Source organism: Patagioenas fasciata, chromosome 13 (assembly GCF_037038585.1).
Source record: "Patagioenas fasciata isolate bPatFas1 chromosome 13, bPatFas1.hap1, whole genome shotgun sequence".
NCBI lineage: Eukaryota > Metazoa > Chordata > Aves > Columbiformes > Columbidae > Patagioenas > Patagioenas fasciata.
This window is the reverse complement of record NC_092532.1, coordinates 14,448,553-14,466,344: the sequence shown is the minus strand read 5'-3', so window position 1 is coordinate 14,466,344 and position 17,792 is coordinate 14,448,553. Positions and strand designations below refer to the sequence as shown.

At 47.0% G+C, this 17,792-nt stretch overlaps 1 protein-coding gene across 1 annotated transcript in view; it reads right to left on the bottom strand.

The window, feature by feature from the left end:
* CFDP1 (craniofacial development protein 1) overlaps positions 1-17,792 on the bottom strand; it is a 64,095-nt gene that overhangs the window by 34,308 nt on the left and 11,995 nt on the right. Inside the window, exon 5 of the mRNA XM_065848140.2 lies at positions 12,027-12,131. Within this exon, the coding sequence (XP_065704212.1) occupies positions 12,027-12,131 (105 nt within the window). The remainder of the gene's footprint in view (positions 1-12,026; positions 12,132-17,792) is intronic.

Genomic DNA, 17,792 nt, shown 5'->3' with positions numbered 1-17,792 from the left:
TTCTGCATCTGAAGCATGTTATCACTTTGCAAAGCCCTTTCTTTTGTTTCGCACAACACTGAATTCCCCACGGCATTCAGTGCCATCTCCGAGGTAATGCTTCAAGGCTCCCAGATTGTCACAGCCACAGCCCTGTTATATTAGTATGAATATTTAAAACCAAAACCCTCTCTTCCTCCAACACAATTTGCATTTTCAGGTTTACCACAAACAGTAAAAAATGAGTGCATGTACTCTCGGCTCAAGGTGCACGTACAAAACCAGATTCACTCACATATCAGCCAGACAGCTGACGTCCATCCTGAATCCTGATATTTATTTCCATGTATGAGGAGGAAAGATGAATCACAGCTATGCAGTTCCAGAGTTTGCCCTTGGTCAAGCTGGTAGGTGTCAAATCAGCCACTGTGCATCCTCAAATGCAGAGGTGGGCACACAGAGAGAGCTGGAGAGCAGGAGCAGCAGCAGACTGCTCCAAATTAAACACAACCGTGTCCTAGTGACATCTAACTAAAACCCACAAGAGCAGAGCTCAAGCAATTTGCTGTATTCTGGGAAGTTCAGGCATATTTGTAGCTGTTTCAAACAATTTGTTCAACAATTAGCTGCCGCAGTTAATTAACCACATAGAAAGGAGAGGATTCTTCATTTATTGAAGCCTTCAACTCAAGATTAGCTAAAATCCTTTACCAGAAAGGCCAAACAAAGGCCACCGGTTTGGCAGAGGGGTGGCTGGGGAGAAGCATGTCATGCAAGAGCTTAGGCCAGATGAATTCATGAGCATTTCTGGCCTTGAGCTCCAGCAGCCAGGCAGAGGCTGGAGCTGAACGCAGTTAACTACAGAGCTATCTTGCAGGCCTGACACAATGGGCATACCCAATTCAGGCTTTTTTTTTTTTGGTGTGTGCAGGTTTTTTGTGTGTGTATATTTTTAAAAATTATTATTATTTTAAAATTAAAAACCTCTTTCCATGTACAACCAAACTTTTCACATAAAAGCAGCAGCATTTAAGCCAGCAGGCACAAAGGCTGCATGGAAAGCAAGTGTTACAAGAAAGGCAATCCAGAAGCTCAGGATCAGCCTCAGATGTGGGAAACCTCCTCTGCCAGACTTCCCGGGTAACCTGCTGGTGCCTTCACATCTCCATTTAACCATCAGGATTAACCCCACCACAGAGATGAGGACCAGGCAAAGGGCATCTCCAAGGGGGTACACAAGCATGACAGCTGGTACCAAACTTTTTCACCTGTTCCAGTTACAGTATCAACACCTTCAATACACGTCATGAAAACATTATTTTGGCTTAACTTGCCTGGAGAATGATGTTAGAGCCTGGAGTCCCGGCTGCAAAGCACAGCTCTGAGCAACAACAAAGCACACTGAGAGTTTGCATTTTTTTCATTGCTTCTTAAAAAAACCCAAAACACAACAGCAGCGAGAGGCCAGGGTGGGTTTGTAAAGGCAGGGTGTTCCCGATGCAGCTATATGTACTGCCCAGAGCTGCGGCAGGCCAAGAAGTTTGTGATGGTTTAGTCTGACAGTGCGGACCAAGCTGGACTGTGCTCAAAGCTCTCATTTCAGGCACAGCTCTTACTCTCAATAATTACTTTTAGAGAGACTTGGGACGCTGCACTCTTACTGGCTGAAAAGCATACAAGCTGTCTGAGGTCCCCATCTCAATATAAGCAGGGTTTAGGATTCACTCCACTGAATCCCTAACTACGAGCTCTCAGAGCTCCCAACATGGCTCATGAGCAGCTCAGATCTCCTTCCATGAGCCGTCTGTCCTACAGAGCAGGTAGTGGCAATACATCTGTACATTGTGAAAGGTTTTTTCCTCCTGTATACTATTCCTAGCTGTAAAACATGAAGCCAATCCACTAAGAAATGCACAGGAACCCTCCAAGCCTTCCCTGTCAGCCTGAGGATGGGATTGCTGAAAAACTGCTCTGGTTTTCTTGCCAGGCTTCTGGTTCAGGGTTGTGCCCTGTAGTAAAGTCACACCCAGCACAGAGTGGGGATATGTTAACTGGCAATCAACACTACAATGCAACACAGGATGTGTGGAAAGGGGAAGAAAAGCACCACAAATGGGAAAGGAGACAACTGCAGGGTTTGCTTTGGGAATCCTAGATGGAGAATGACTTGGGAGTTTCTAGACTGTCCCAGGGTCCCTTCTGTTTGTAAGTGTGATACAGAAAATGAAGACTTCACAACTGCAATGCCTGATATCCAGACACTTCACTTCCCAGCCTGTCACATATCAAGCAAAGGAGAAGCTCTGGCACAAAGACAAGAGCATGTAGGGAATGTGCCAATTTCTGCCTGGGTTTTAAGCCCCAGGACATTGCACTCAAGGTTTTCCAAAACCTGTGGCAAAGCCTGCATGGATTTATGTTCTCAGTCCTGTCAACATGATCTCATTGCCTCCTAAAGGCAAAGTGTGCCCAGAAACCCCCTGGCCAAAGGCAACACTCATTTATTTGTTCACAGGTGTCTATGGTGCCAATGCTGTCCCTCCCAAGCTCCCTCAGACCTGACCAAGTCCCACACTCTTTAAAGACGACTTCAGCAGCTACAGACAACACAGCACAAATACCTACCAACCTGGTATGGCAGCTCATGGAAGAACATGGTATCAAAGCTGACCGAGGCATCCCTGTGCCATGCAGAGACAGGAAAGCACTCCTTGTAACCGCGGTGCTACCTGTTTCCCATCCAGCTCGCTACTGCTAAAGGAAGGAGGTAAAATGCCTTTGTTTTTTTTTTCAGGAGACATTTGTTTGTAACAAAGGAAGTTGAAGACAGCTCTGTAGTATCCCTCAACACCTACAACCAACAACTTCTTACTAATATTCACCAACACCTTAATTCACAAAAACCCAGTATGAAAAATGCTACTCATCTGTCCAAGTGCAGATATTCCACCCCCATAAAACATTGAAATCCTGCCCTGCAATCACAGCACTGACCAGCGGAAAGCTGCTGAGCATCTTGACCGTCCCGTAGGACTAGTAAAGCTGACTACTCTTTCAAAGGCTTCTTAAGAGCCCTCATTAAATGAAGCGGCCATGAAACCATAAAGTGAGGAAGGAGACAGCTATCTTGTACAGTCTTCAGAGTCAGCCTGACCTGTTTTGTACTGATCTGTTTGCAGAGCCTGTGTAATTCTCTAGAAGTGGTTTTGTTTCCAAAACAAATGCTACACACTCTTCTTGTCTTGGGAAAGCAGAAAAAAAAATCCCCCCTCCCCAACACAAAGAGCCAAGCAGTGCTGGCGAGGCTCGCGAGTGCACGCATGTGAGCGGGAAAGGAAACACAGAGCCCTTCCAGCTTTCCAAAGGGTTATGGCAAACAGCAGGGAGGGAGAAAGGATTTTACACGTTAGGAAAAATACTGTGATAGCGCTTGTCCTTAAAGCGAACGCTGTACAACAAAAGGCCCTGGGCTGTATTGTCTGTTTAGCACTCCTCTAACGCAACACAGGTGTTATATGGTGAGATGGAGACTCTGGTAGCAGGGTGCCCATGGCAAGAGCCCTTCCTGGCTGCAGCACAGGTCAGTGTGCGGGTGCAGTATAAACCATCTTCACGTTTTTCTGGCCTAAGCGGCTCTGCTGTGCGTCATCCAGAGCCTACGGCAAAGCCAAGGACGTCCCCGCGTACCAGTCTCCAGAGAGTTCGAGATATCGTATGTACCAGCTGCTTCCTCAGCCATCCTGCAATGAGAAATCTGCAGGTCCCAGAGGAAGAGGCAGGCACGCTGCGTACCAGCCACCACGTAAGGAAACAGCGTGACCTCGCTGGAAAATTACTTTTTCAGCGCTCTCCTAAAAAAGTTTAATAATCTCATCTCTCATGTGCTTACGCTTCTGCTGGTTTTTTTGCAGAGCATCCCTGTGCGAGCTGTACGGGCAGGGCCGCGGCTCCAGAGCAGTCAGGAAGGTCAGTCTGCAGCGGAGAAGGGGGCAGGGGGAAAGGAAGCCTTCGGCTGAATTCCCACTGGCTTTGCATTATGAAAGCCATGAGCTGCGATCAGCCAGCATTTGTGGGTTTGCTTTAACCCCCTCCTTGCCGCCAAACAAGCGTCTCAACCAACCTGGTACCAGCATACATAACACCAGCGACACACAGCACATGCATACTCAACCACAAGACAAAGCAGGTAAGCACCTAAAGAACAGGCACTTGCATTCTTTTGGTGAATATTTTCCAAAAGGTGCAAGTTTGCGCTTACACTCACGGGTGCTGCAATCTGGCCTGCTGCTCTCAAGCCTGCAGCTTAAGGGAAAAAATAAAAGTAGTGTTACAATCCAACCCTACACATGCCCAGGACTTGTTACTTCAAGAAATGCCATCATTGTTCTCACGCCAGGCGATGAACAGGCGGCTGTATTGTCCACTGACTGCCTGGAGGCTTACAGCAACAGTGCTGAAATACAAGTTCCCAAACGGGCATCAAAACTGCCACATAAGGTCGGATCAAACTCACATATCCACAATTATTTGCTGATAATCGACAGTAGATGCTATGAGAAGAGAGGGCACAAAAATGTATTTTCCACTGGGATTCCCAGAAAACAAAAAAAAAGTGGTCTCCAACATAAGCTTCAAATACATCACTTCCCTCCACGCCCTGCTTCAGCGGGTATAAGAGCATCTCACACGTCCTTGCGCACCCGGAGGGACGTCTGCGCAGCTGCTGCCAACGCCACACCAGTTATCAGCCTCTGCAGAGGGTCCCTCGGTGCTGCAGCCGCCCCACGGACTGTGCTTGATCTGAAGAGCACAGCGGCTGCAGGGCAAAGCCAACTGGGCTGTAACCCAGCACATCGGGAAGGCTTTGAAACTCCTCGGATAGGGAAATCAAAGTACTCCACGGTTTGGCAGACTGGATTAGAGCACACTGGAGGCCCTAAGACAGTCTGGAGCTTGTTTAAGGTACCCTTTCAGCTCAGCCTGTGTACCAGTTCACTTGAAGTTCAGCATTTGGGGCAGGAATAAGTAAGGGGAGTGCAAGAAGCAAGGAGGATCAGCCACTTCCACATCAGGACAGCAATAGCCCAAGCAAACCCCAGCCATGCCAACCATCCCCAGGGCCAGAAACCAGCCCAGGAAATCCCCATGGCCAGGGCAGACACTTGCTCAGCATCTCTTGGGCTTTCTTTGGAAACAAACAGAAGAATAGTTGCAGAGACTGTTGCCATCCAAAGAGGCTGGAGCTCTGAGGAGAGACCACACACTCTTCAAGAGCTTAGAGTCACACCAACATTTCCTTTAAGAGGAATGGAAAAAGCCAGCATTTTAGTTGGTAACTAAGCCTAATTGCTTGACTTCACATCTTGGTATCAAGCCAGCCAGCCTGGGCATGCCCATTTTCTGAGCCTAGTCCTGCACAAGGCTGACAACCTAGCACACAGATCAAAGTTTTGGCTAACAAATGTGCTGGAAAATACTAGTGTGCTGATTTTCCATGAAGGAGGCCACCAGCATGTGATTTTCCATGAATGAAGCCACTAGTATGCAAAAAGCCTGGGGCAACAAGACTGCCTGAAAGCAGGGAGCATCGCTCTGCTCTGCCACTCCAGCCTTACTTAGCTGGTTCATATTTTATGAAGAATGATTCAGCTGAACTTGTTTCTTGACGTGAGAAAAAGGGAGGAACATGAGTGTGGGAAAGCAAGAGGATGTAACACAAGCATCTGGTATGGGGGAGACACTCAAGGGACATGGTGCAGCTCAGTTAATATGCAAAGAAGAACTATAAAGCAAAACAAGACAGGAGTGGAAACAAATTTTCTCGATAGACACACCCCCAAGCCGTAGCACAGCAGGGAACAGGAGCTCTTAACATCCACCTCCACCGTAAAACAAGGCTGCCCCCTCACCTCTCACTCCAACCAGACCACGGCTGACGTGGGAAGATACAGGGGTTTCCCTTCGCAACCTTGCAAGGGGTCTGGAATAAAAATACAGCTGGCTTTGTTCCCCATTAGCAGTTAATTTCCTCAATCATTTTCACAGAGGGAGAAAGAGAAATGTTCATGATCCGAGAGATGAAAGCAAATGAAAATAAGCCTCATAAAACCTGTACTGGCCTAAGGGAAAATTGCCCCACAGCTTTCATTGGGGAATTATCAAAGGCCCCAGACTGGTGGGGGGTTGTTTGTATTTTATAAGACAGATGCTTTAGAGAGTATAAGTCCTCAAATAGCTGAGATTCCATTCTGCTGAACTTCCAACAAGACTAGAAAAAGGAACAGCTGATCCCAGTTAGTCCAGCCCAGGGATCCAGCTTAGCCACATCAAGACAGAGGACTGAAGCAAGGCACGGAGCTGTACAGGCTCCACTAAATTTCTTTCCAATAAGATGCCACTGCCCCACGCAAAAGCAACCACATCCTCGCTAGCATGGCCGCAGGAAAGCATGGAAGGGAGCTAAAAAATCTCATTCATTTCTATTGCAAAACAGAGGCTGGGGCAGAAGGCACTGACTCATTTAGCCTGAGAACAAGAAAGGATTGCTCCTGGGAGACTGGTTCGAAAGAACAATGTTTAGTGCACGTTTTGGTTGGAGTCTGGGAGAGTGGATACAAAATTTCCCACACTCAGAGTTCTGTTTCTTATCAGAAAAGGCTTCACATAAGCTCAAGAGCAAGAACTCTTTGGAGAAGGGGCCTGATTCTGTGTGACATTGGAAGCTTCAGTCCACACCAGCTTCCAGAGGGGAGGCAGATGTTCTGAAGATAAGGCTGTTTGGCACACTTCAGAAAGTGCAGCTATCAGCATCTTTCTTACTACGGGTGATGGAAACTCTTCAATACGAAACCAGCCATCAATTTTCAAAACTACAAACCACCCCTTCCCCACACATACAAACACCTTTCCACACTGATCCCCATGGGGTAATTAACTTCAGTCCACCTAGCAAATAAAACCAAGATACCCCAAAAAATCACCCAGCCTTGTCAGCCACACTGATTCAAGGAGTGGATACACATAAGCTAGTAGACACTAACAATGAATAATTAAAAATAAAATAAACAAAGGATCTAAGCCCTGAAGAGAAATTACTCACTTGGAACAGCTACCACCACATTTAATCTTTCACAGCCAGGGTGTATGAATAGGAAAGAACTAAAACTAGCTCTAGGGCACATGGATATTGCCCCTGGCTGGTTCATCTTGTGCACAGAGAAATATGTCATGTACTACTCCCATCCAGACATTTGGCTATGGTGCAAGGGGCTGGATCTCTCCGTCTGGGAAAAGAGCACTCTCTGGAGCACAGCAAGGGAAGCACAGGAGAAAGCTGAGAAGCCTTGAAATCACTAGCAAGAAGTGAGCTATTCTATTACTTAAGTGACTATTGAAAAAAACCCCACCTCCACATCCCCCAAAAGGTCTTGATTACTTGCTTTATTTGCATCCTTGGTCAGCCCACGCAAGCAAAATTTGTGGGAGTTTTAGTTAAGCAACCACTTGCAGTTGATGCTGAGCTGAAACTGGACTGTAAATTCCCACTTTCTGAATAAAAAAGGCCCATGGGATTGCTGTAAAATGAAACATCTCCCTGGAGGCATGCGAGTGCTGCAGCACTTGCTCTGGATCATCTGAAGGTTTACAGAAGCTGAGAGCCTGTCTCACCACTGTCCGTTTAAGATCTCAAGTAACCTGTTTTGGTCATGATCCAATTAGCTCCAGCCAACTCATGCAGAAAGATAATCTCTTGTAAGGAAAAGCTTTGGATACACGGCAGCTCCATGAAATAACCAGGCTGCAGGGGAAGGTTAGCTTAGAAATTACAGGTCAGGATGCTGCAAACAGGTTCGAAGTTCTCCCACACCCTCCCAGGAAGACTGTGACCATTCCTCCTGCACCCTGAAGGTGGGACAGAAGCCACGGAAAGATGTCTTCCTGCTGGAGCCCCTCAGCAAGCAGCTGAGTAAATGACTTCTAAAAGCAAAGGCCTGAAGCTTTTCACACCATTGAATGGTCAGTCCATGTGAACTGCTCTAGTGTAGAGTAGGGGAGGAAGGCATCCACAGCTAAGAGGCTCAAGTTTACCTGTTTTCTTTGTCCAGGGCACGTATGTGTCTCTGGGTCAGAGTTTTCTTGCAGTGCCTCTTCCTGCGGGGTCTTGCACTGAGGTCCAAACCCTCATAGATTAAACTCAGCCTGGGGGTCGGCAAGCACCGCACCCCCTGAACTCCGTAGGAGCAGTGCCCGTTCGCTTCAAAGGCAATTTTTACCCTGTGTTTATACCAGCCTACAAGGCATGAAAAGGCCTAGGAGGTCACACATCCACCACTGTAATTTCAGGCAGGATCAAACAGAAAAACAACAGCTGGGCTGAGGGAGCAAGTCCACATTTAATTGCAAATGGTTTTGGTAATAAGCAAAGGCAAGAACAAAGCCAGTGAAAAACCTCCCTTTTTATTCCTGGCTCCTGTTCAGGTGGTGTAGAAACAGCTGCCTCCAGGAAAATTTCAAATAAGATTCAGCAACTACATTTTTTTTTCATTTTCAGGACTGCCAGAGCAGCACTGTTCCCTGTGCAACAGCACTGTGCTTTGACAAGCGTCAAGGACCGATGGGCAGATCGCAGCTGCTCATGCCGAAGGGCACAAATCCGTGCAGGTATTTCCCAGCCTGCAGCTCAACCCTCTCCTTGTGTCTCAAGTCATACAGGCACAAGTACATACACACAGTCATTCTGCAGTAAGTTGTGCAGAGGATTTAATTTATCTCAACATCCCCCAAATATGAAGCAGTGGACCCAGCTCACAGGTCCCGCCTGGCCCAGGGAGGGGGCAGAAAGCATCTCTTGGAGCTCCAGGGATGGCCATGGACATGTTACCTACAGCCAGGAGCTACTCTTGGTGCCCCTCAAAAGGCCCAGGAGTGGCAGTATGGATAGAAAATGAGCCCTAAACCACACAGACAGGCAAGAAGGCTTAGCAAGGTGGGTGGAGGGCTTTTTTGGAATCCTGTGTGCCTTCCACATTTTTTTTTTTACTGCAAATTAGAAGGAAGCAGTGGATTCCCCTCATCACATCTGACACCATCGGTGAGAACCTAACACAACCCAAGAGCACGACAGAAATATGGTTGGAACGGGGCATCAACCCCAAACCCCTCCAACAAACCCATACCTGGTGCTGACAGATCACTGCCTCGCTGGGTGTCATGGGGGGACACAATGGCAAGGCTGGGAAACGATCACATCCCTGGGAACCAAGGGCTTCTGACCTTTCTAGCAAAGCCTGCTGAGAGAACGGGGTGGGTTGTTTTGTACTCCTGGCTTTAATTACAGCCAAGTGTTTAAGTTATTCTCCTCCAACCACCCCCATGTCCCTCATGAGCACAAATCTAGCTTTTTATAGCACATCCGGTATGGATGTTAAATACATTCAGGAAATGCACTTTCAGCCCCAAACATCCCTTGCCCTGGACCAGTTAGGCTGCAAGGGTTTGTAACGTGGAGATGTGGAACCGGATGTTTGGTTTTGTGACCGCTGCTTTCCTGGATTACTTCTGTCTGTTTAGAAAAGGGAAATTAAATAAATGCCGGGTGGGCTGGCTGTATCCAGAAATAATGGAAGCTGCTTGCAAGGTGAAGAAAGAAAAGCCAGATGGAGAGGCCACTCTTAGCTGCTCAAATACCCTGCACACAGGGCAAGGCTCTGTTTTTTTCTTTTTAAATAGCTGACAAAGCTCCTGGGGGCTGACAATGGCTCACAGCACACTGGGTGTTCACAGGCACATCTAGGATCCCAAATCACCTGTTTTTCACTGCTTTCTAGTGATACTGACCCAGGCCAGGCTCACCTGTAATGCACAAGAGAGAAATGCACTCGCTCCCCCAAAACTTCTATTTTAAGTAGCCAAAGGACACCAGTAAAGAACCATCAGGCTACACCAGGCTTTGTCAGTCCCCAGGCGCCGCTCTGGAATGTCACCAAGGCTTGTGGCTCTTTTGCTCCAGAGGCACAGGGCTTGGACAATAGCTTGGCTCCAAGGCTAATGTCTGACCTTTGTAATTTTATTAACATAAGGGACTCTTGTCTGGCTTTAAGGGACACTGCAGACCTGTTAGTAATTTTCTCACCTGAAAATAACCTGGCTGACTTCCCAGCTAAGCATCCACCTTAAGCCCAGTCTCAGGGATCAGTCTCAGATACTATTCCAAGGTAGAGGACTCCCTGGATCTCTCTCAGACCAGAGGGCACATGCTGGCCAGGCTGCCGCAGACAGTCTCCTGCCAAACCCTGCAGAGCACGGGGCTGTTCCACACCTTGATCAAATTACTACTGCTCTGCGTCTGCCGTACTATCACTGCACAAAACCAGGATATTCTGCAGCAGGTGGCAAAAGGGAAAGTGTGTGGGGATGTGCTGCATCAGAGTTTGCTGCTCTGAAGGAAGGTAAGATGTACAAACCCAGGTTATTTTTCCTTTCCCCTCCCTGCAGCCAGGCCACCTCATAATCTGGGCAAGCAATTGTCAGTAGGACATCACACATCAGCAAGCTGAATGGCAACCTAATTAAGCTGCTTCCAAAATAACCCCACCGGTGGAAAGTTAAAGGACTCCTTTAACTTGTTATTTCTTATATTGATTTATATTCATTTTTTTCCATATTTGATGTGGATTCTTCTTTTCAGATACCTGCAGTGTTAACTCAAACTGGGCTCTGGCTCTTTCTCCAGTACAATCAGCCATGCACCTTGGCCCACTGGCCACCTACCCGCTTCCCTGAGCCAGCGAGATACAGGATGGAACACAGATCTCAGCACCGCAGGAAGGTGAGCAGCCCGTGTATGCCCAGCATGCTACCAAACCCACCTGCCTTCAGAGCAGCAGGGTGTTTGCTGGGGGAACTGGGAGGCAGGTTTGAAGACATGAGACCACCAGCAGTGTGCATGGCAAGGAGCTGCCCAAACTTCAGCTGCACCCGAACCACTCCTGTGGCCAGGCAGACTGAACAAAGAACATCAGCCCAACTCAAGGCGAGTTTTTCCAGCACAAAACCTTGTACACAACACCTAGGTGACAGTTAATGAGCTCTGCAAGGATGAGCCCTTGTGCAGCGTGAACAAAGGCAACAAGACTACGCTCACCTGTGCGTTCATTCATTGTAGGGAACAGCAGCTGTCAAGAGACACACACACACTGTGCCTTTCACTACGCTGATCTAACTACAAGCCATGCAACACTTAGCTGGAAAACAGGAGTGACAATCCAGCTGCAGCAACTAAATACCAGCCTATCTCAGGGAAAGGCAGCCTTAACTCACACTGGAGAATTGCTCCTCAGCAGATGGGAAGGACAATGTATTTATTTAATGGGTGTTGTTTCTATGTGACCAAATCATACGCAGCTTATGTCTTTCAAATATAAATGCAAATGACTGACTTAAATAAAAATCATTGTTGGAACATAGAAGCATCCCCTTTATTCCTGAGAGGTGGGTGATCTCCCAAGCTCATCAAGAACCACACAGAGTGGGCTGACTTATTTGTATCTTTGACAAGCTTTACGATAATCTCAGAATTAGGTGTTAGAGCTTGAACGGTAAGCGACAAATCCACATTGAAATGATAACAGAGAACACATTAAGGCAAAAGCATCTCTCATTCAAATACTTCCCCAATGCTTATAAGAAGCCACAGCCCAGCCTGTCATGGCTTTTTATGGTCACGAGAAGCACCTCTCAAAGGAACTACAGGCAACCTCAGGCATGTTCCTTGGCTACCTGCAGTTTCATCAGGCTGCTCAAGACATTCAAAACAATATTTCCTTACTAAGATGAATGATTTACGATGATTCAAGCCTGAACCTACAAAGTGAGTCACTGGGACTCATGGGTTGCTCCTGCCACTTCCCTCCCCCCCAGATCACCACACCTTCCAGGCCTAGTCTTGCTCCCACTGAAATCCTGCAGAAAACAAATACCCATTAGCTTACCCAGCACTGTCTTTCTCACTCGGGGTTTGTACCTGGGCAGAGAAACCACATACTCACCCAGAGACTGTCGGGAGGGAAGCTGGAGCTGCTGACTGCCTTTTCTCTTGCTGCTTCAGAAAAGATTTAGCTTCTTTTGAGGTTGAGTCCACTTCTTTTGTCACTCTGTTGGAGGAATGAAGATAAACCAGAGGGTAAGGAAGAGACATACAACAGCAAAATCAAGGATCTGGCAGGGAAACAAAGGAAACAGGTACAGGAGTCCCCACAGCACCTGCACAGAGATCACCTCCATCAGCTGCAAGCTGAAGAACTTGCATCTTGTTAAGATTTAATTCCAGTGACAAACCCTCTATATTCATGGCAGAAAAAAATGAAAAGAGTAGCTAATTAGAGCTGGGGGAGGAGGGGATTTTTTTTTCTTCAAACAAACAGGAATGCTTATTCAAACAGGCCTGTCTCACTAGCAGCTACTGAATGCTCTGCTAAGGTCACTGGGGGCAATTCCAGGCTCTTAATTGGGCTCTTGATTTCCTCATTTGTTGGTCAGTGAGGCAGCTCTTCTGCCACAGCTGTTCTGCCACCCACGGCACACGGGCTTGGCAACATCTGCAACCCAAACCAGAGCACGGAAACTGGCTCCAGGGATGGCAAATGGGAGAGAAAGCTCTGACAAGGCAGAACACAGAAATTTTCTCTCATTTTCCTGTTAATTTTTGCTTGAGGACCCGAGGGCACAAAATATTGAACTTGAAAAAATTATAAATCAATACAGCATCTACAGCAGGGAATGAATTACAAACATGAGAAAGAATCTCTAGAAAACCACTCAATAATTAATCATTAGGAAACACCAGCTACTTTAGCCCCCTCATTTACAATAACCTGCCTCCAGCAACACGCTTTCCACGCTCTCGGTAGCTCTTAATGAGGTTGCCCCGGTTTGCCAAGATAATTTTGCTCCCTTGGAGCAGAAGCCTGTGAGCATCTCTGGGGCACAGCAGCAGCCTGGCCCAGGGCTCGGCCAGCCCAGAGGGCACCACCCTCCATCCCACCCACGGCCTGGGCTTCTGGCTGCATCTCCTGCCAGAAAGGGGGGCAGGTTCATCCCTGGTCTACTGCGTGTGAGAATGAAAGCTCAAAAGCCTTGTCACTCAGAGGATCTGCACTGGTTATGATCAGGCTAATTGCTGCTTGTCTCCTACCCACCAACCTGACACTGCAAGTTCCATGTAGAAAGCGGCTGATGGACACAGAGAAACACAAAGAGCTGCAAACCCAGCAGGGTTACTGCTGGGATGGTGGCAGGGAAAGTGCTGTGCGGTTATTTGCTAAGCCTGAGGTATCAAATGGCCTAAAATCGCACTTGCACACAACCATTGCACACACACCACTGTCCTGAGAGTAAATCAGCATCTGAAGAAGTGTTTAGGTAAGAAAAACTGTTCTTCCTCCTTCTCCCCAGACTGCAAATACGTTGGAAAAGGTATGATCAGAAATAATAAATTCTTGCACTGTACACCTCCTGCTCAGCCTTGTTCTGCCAGTGCAGAAGGAGATTAACCCCCTTTTCCCCCCCTGCACCTCACATGCCTTTCAAACTGGCAGCAGTCATGCGGAGAGACAAATCCCACGTTATGAATATTTAGAAGTGTTTGCTGATCGGATTGGAAAGGACTGGGCTGGAAAAAGGGGAAAAGTAGTTCAGGAAGAAGAAAAAGCCTTACTGCAGCATTGTCACAGTTCAGGACATCCCAAACACACCATCCAGCCACAGCCCTCAGCGACAGCAGCCACACCAGCAGTTACTCTATATCCACAAATTTCCTTCAACAGAATAAACTCGGTGTCCTCATGCAGCAGTTAGCCAGAATTCCCCTCAGAGCTCACCCATAACCACAAGTGCCAGGTGCCACACAGCTTATTTATTTTCAAACGCAGCATCCAAAGAACCAGCTCCATCCCCTGCCCAGCTGGGGAGCAGCATCATTTCTCATGCACTCTGCAGTGCTGGCTCCCAGCGTGGTCCCCTCGTATCACCCCCTGACACCCTCATGTCATCACAGTTCACCCGTGGCATGGAGCCACAGTGAGAAACATCAGGCAGACACCGAGCATGCAGGAATTTGAGAGATACAGGGTAGTAACCACATGCCCTGGAAAAAAAACCTTGATACAGGCACACAACCTGCTCCTGGGTTAGATCCCAGCTGTTAAAGCCTGCACATTTCTGGGACTTGACAAGTGTAGGAGCAAGAGGAAGCAGGGGTTGAGAAAGAAGCTGAGGTCACAAAAATCACACCTGGCCACGTACTGCTTGTTGTGCTAGGAGATGACAGCCCAGCTCACCTTCGAAAAACCTACAGGTATCTGGCAATTCCATAGCTTACAGGATCTGGACAGGCACGATGAGGAGGAAGGCTTCAAAGCCTGTGCCTGAGGTAGGATCTCAACACAGGGCCTCTTGGTCTTCACCTCAGGAGCACCTCCAGCCTTCAACCCAGAGATAAAACCTACTGGTGTCTGGTCTACCAGCTGAGGTAAAGGAAGGCACGTAGATAAGATACACATAGAAAATGGCTCCAGGGATTTGCCAGCCTGCAGTTGGACTAAGCACGCTGTTCACTGGACCAGCCACACAAGTCACAGCTCTCGAAGCAGGAAGATGCTCAATCATAAAAAGCGTGAGAAAGGAGAAACCTCTACCTGCTGAGGCCCCTTGACATGATGCACATTGCCCTTCAATGGCAAACAATCCAGCAGCATTTGCTATCCAGGTTGCTACCAAGGGATTACTTATGCCTTGATACTTGCATCCTCCACCACACCGGGGTACCAGCAGCAATGGCTGGGCACAGCATCTAACACTTTGTTCAAATTTAATTTGCTCCCTTTGGCCTGCAGCAACTGCTCTAGCACATATTTTGAAGTTGCCCACTGTAGAAACTCAGCTGCAAAGCTGCAGGCAACCTGTTCCACCAGGACTGCCCAACTGGGGACAAAGGAATGTGTCAGAAACCTAATTAAAAGTGACCTTTCAAGGCGATTGCCTCAAACTGAAACAAAAGCAGCTCTGAGGCAGGTTGCTGCCAGCAGCCACTCCTGCACCACTCTCAACAGGAATGACAAAAGAAAGAATATTAAAGGGTTTACGAGGTATTAATTTGGATTATGTGCATTTCAACCTTCCCCAGATCCTAGGCCAAGAAGGGGAAAAAAAAATAATCCTCCGGTCTGCAGACAATGTTGCAACCATGTAGCAACCAAAATACTTCTTGTTCTTCATGGGGAGAAATGGGAGCCGTTAATCCAGATGGAAGAAATCACAGTCATTACTAAGGAAAATTACAAGACCTTTCACTTCTAAATACTTGATAAATAACTATTTGCCTGACTGTTTACTAGGATGCTATTCAGACATTGTAACCCTGGAATAAACATGAAAATAAGTATATCATCAGCAATTAAATAAGTAGCTAGTGTCTCGCAGACCCTGTAATTCATACACAAAACCACTCACTCTCATCGCTTTCCTGTAAAGATTTCATTATGCTGCTATGCGATTAAATTGCATAATAAAACTTCTGAAACACAGACCAGTTATTAATTTTTGGACTGTGCTGAAGCCTGGTAGCACAGATGATGCAACTGTACAAGGTGCAGTGCAACTGTAAAATAGAAAGATCTTCCGTAAAGTTATTATAAGGAAAACAGGTTAGAAATGAGTTCACCAAGTACGTGTAATACTTACAGGTGTCCTCCTTAGGACCCTTCATCTCTGAATCAAGCTCAAATGGTTCCAAAGCATTTACACATACCCACACCCACCTAGCCTGCTGCTTTGGTGCCCAGCTGCAAGTACATTACTTCCATCTTGCACTGAACAAGTTATCACCCTTCCCTTTCTTACACATTTACCAACTGAACTGCTGCAACCTATGTGCATGGAAGAGGCCCCAGTTACATATCTGGGTACCAAACCACATGAAGATAACCCACTTCTGTCCCAGAAATTGTTCCGCAAAGCACTTACAGAAATGAACTGTAGCATCGTAATTCAAGAACAAGCATTTGATCTGTTCCCAGCAGTCCCCTTAGCCATGTAAGCAGCTAAAAGGAAGAAGGAATACAGCCTAAAATGAGCACCATATTCACATAGCTCCAGCTAATCTGCAAAAGGAGCTTAAACATGAATTTTCATGCTTCGGTTCAGTGGCAGAGTAAGTCTAATACATCAGCTTTTCTCCTGCGTTCTGGTCTGGGAGAGCAAAAGTGGAAGGTCTGGAAAACACCAGCTCTTTACCACTCATACTGAGGACACACAGTTCCAACTTGGGAAACCTGCCCCAGTTTAGACCTGACACAATTACAAAACTTTCCACATGATCCTAATGTTGTTAGCTCTGGGGAATCACAGACCAAGGGGATGGAAATAAGGCTAATTATGCTTTTTCAATATTCCCCATCTGTGTCTAGTCTCATTAAATAGTCCTCCAGCCTTCTGGAATGATCAACTGAGGAACAAGCAATAATCGTCTACAAGGGCTTGTAATAAATAAATAAATAAATAAAATGAAGCCCTTCTGAGCCAAGAGGAATATTGTGGCTAAGTACTTTTATGGTGGACTCTTGTGCTTGAGCTGCCATGTTTTGGTGCCTTTCACAGACAGTTGCACTGTATGAGACACAGGTGCTCCAGTCTGCAAGAAACCAAAGCCAAAGGAGTGCACATGTTCAGCACCTTCCAAGAAAGCATTAAGTCCTCACAGAACTGATCCCCCCGGCTACATCTGCCTGCATGCTGGGTATGTGTTTATTTTATGCTGGATTACCTGGTGTAGAGCAAACAGAGCTAATATTCAAAAGTCCCCATCGCTTTTCTAATTTCAAAAGCAAAACATTAGTTTTCTCCCTTTCAGAAAAACAATAACATTATCCAAACCTTTCTCTTCAAACCAGGTGGGAGAAACTGTTCCCTGGGAAACTGAGCCTATTCCCTGAAGCAGCACAGACAAGACCAGGCTGGAGTGACTGATAATTTTGTGGGCTGCCTATCTGCACAGAAGCTGCTGGATGGTTTTTTAAAAGAAGAAACTCTGATGCGAGCTCTCCCGGAGCCAGGCAAAGGCCAACCTGCCCGCCCCGTGCTGCTCCTCGCAGCAGGTGCGTGCTGCTAGCCAAGCAGTCAGCTCAGGCTGCACCTCAAACCAATTCATCCGAAAATAAGCATAGATGAATAGTATTTTAACATCAATAATGCATTCAAAGTGCTTTTTGACATCCACATCCTAACCATATAAGCCTTGAAGGAAACAACTGATTTTCCATCATCTCCTGTATGACAAAGACTCTGTGACAGATATAAAGAAAACATACGGACAGTGCTGGCATCTGAGATGCTGACCATGCTGTCAGGCCTCTTTTGGGCTTCTGCTTGCTACTTCCACAAGAGGCTCTCTCAATCCAAAGAGAAGCAGTATTGCAGTTACCGAGCTCCCGCTGGGGCTTGCAATAGGTAGAGCACATCAGCACGGCTCTCTGGAACAGCTGACCCACAGCCAAGGCACAAGGCTTCACCTCCTTGTCAAACAGAGCTTTATCCACCCCAGTTTTAAGTATCTCCAATTATTTAGTCTCTCCTTCCTTCTTTGGATAACTATTCCTTCAGCCAGCCCTATTGCACTGCCTCAAAATCCTGCCACGCATTTAGCATTTCAGTCTTTGAGGCATCCCAATGTTTTTGTTTGTACCTCCCAAAAGGATAAACTTCAAATTATGGAACACACCTCTGAGCTGAGCAATCCAGGTGAAAAGATGTAGCTGCTG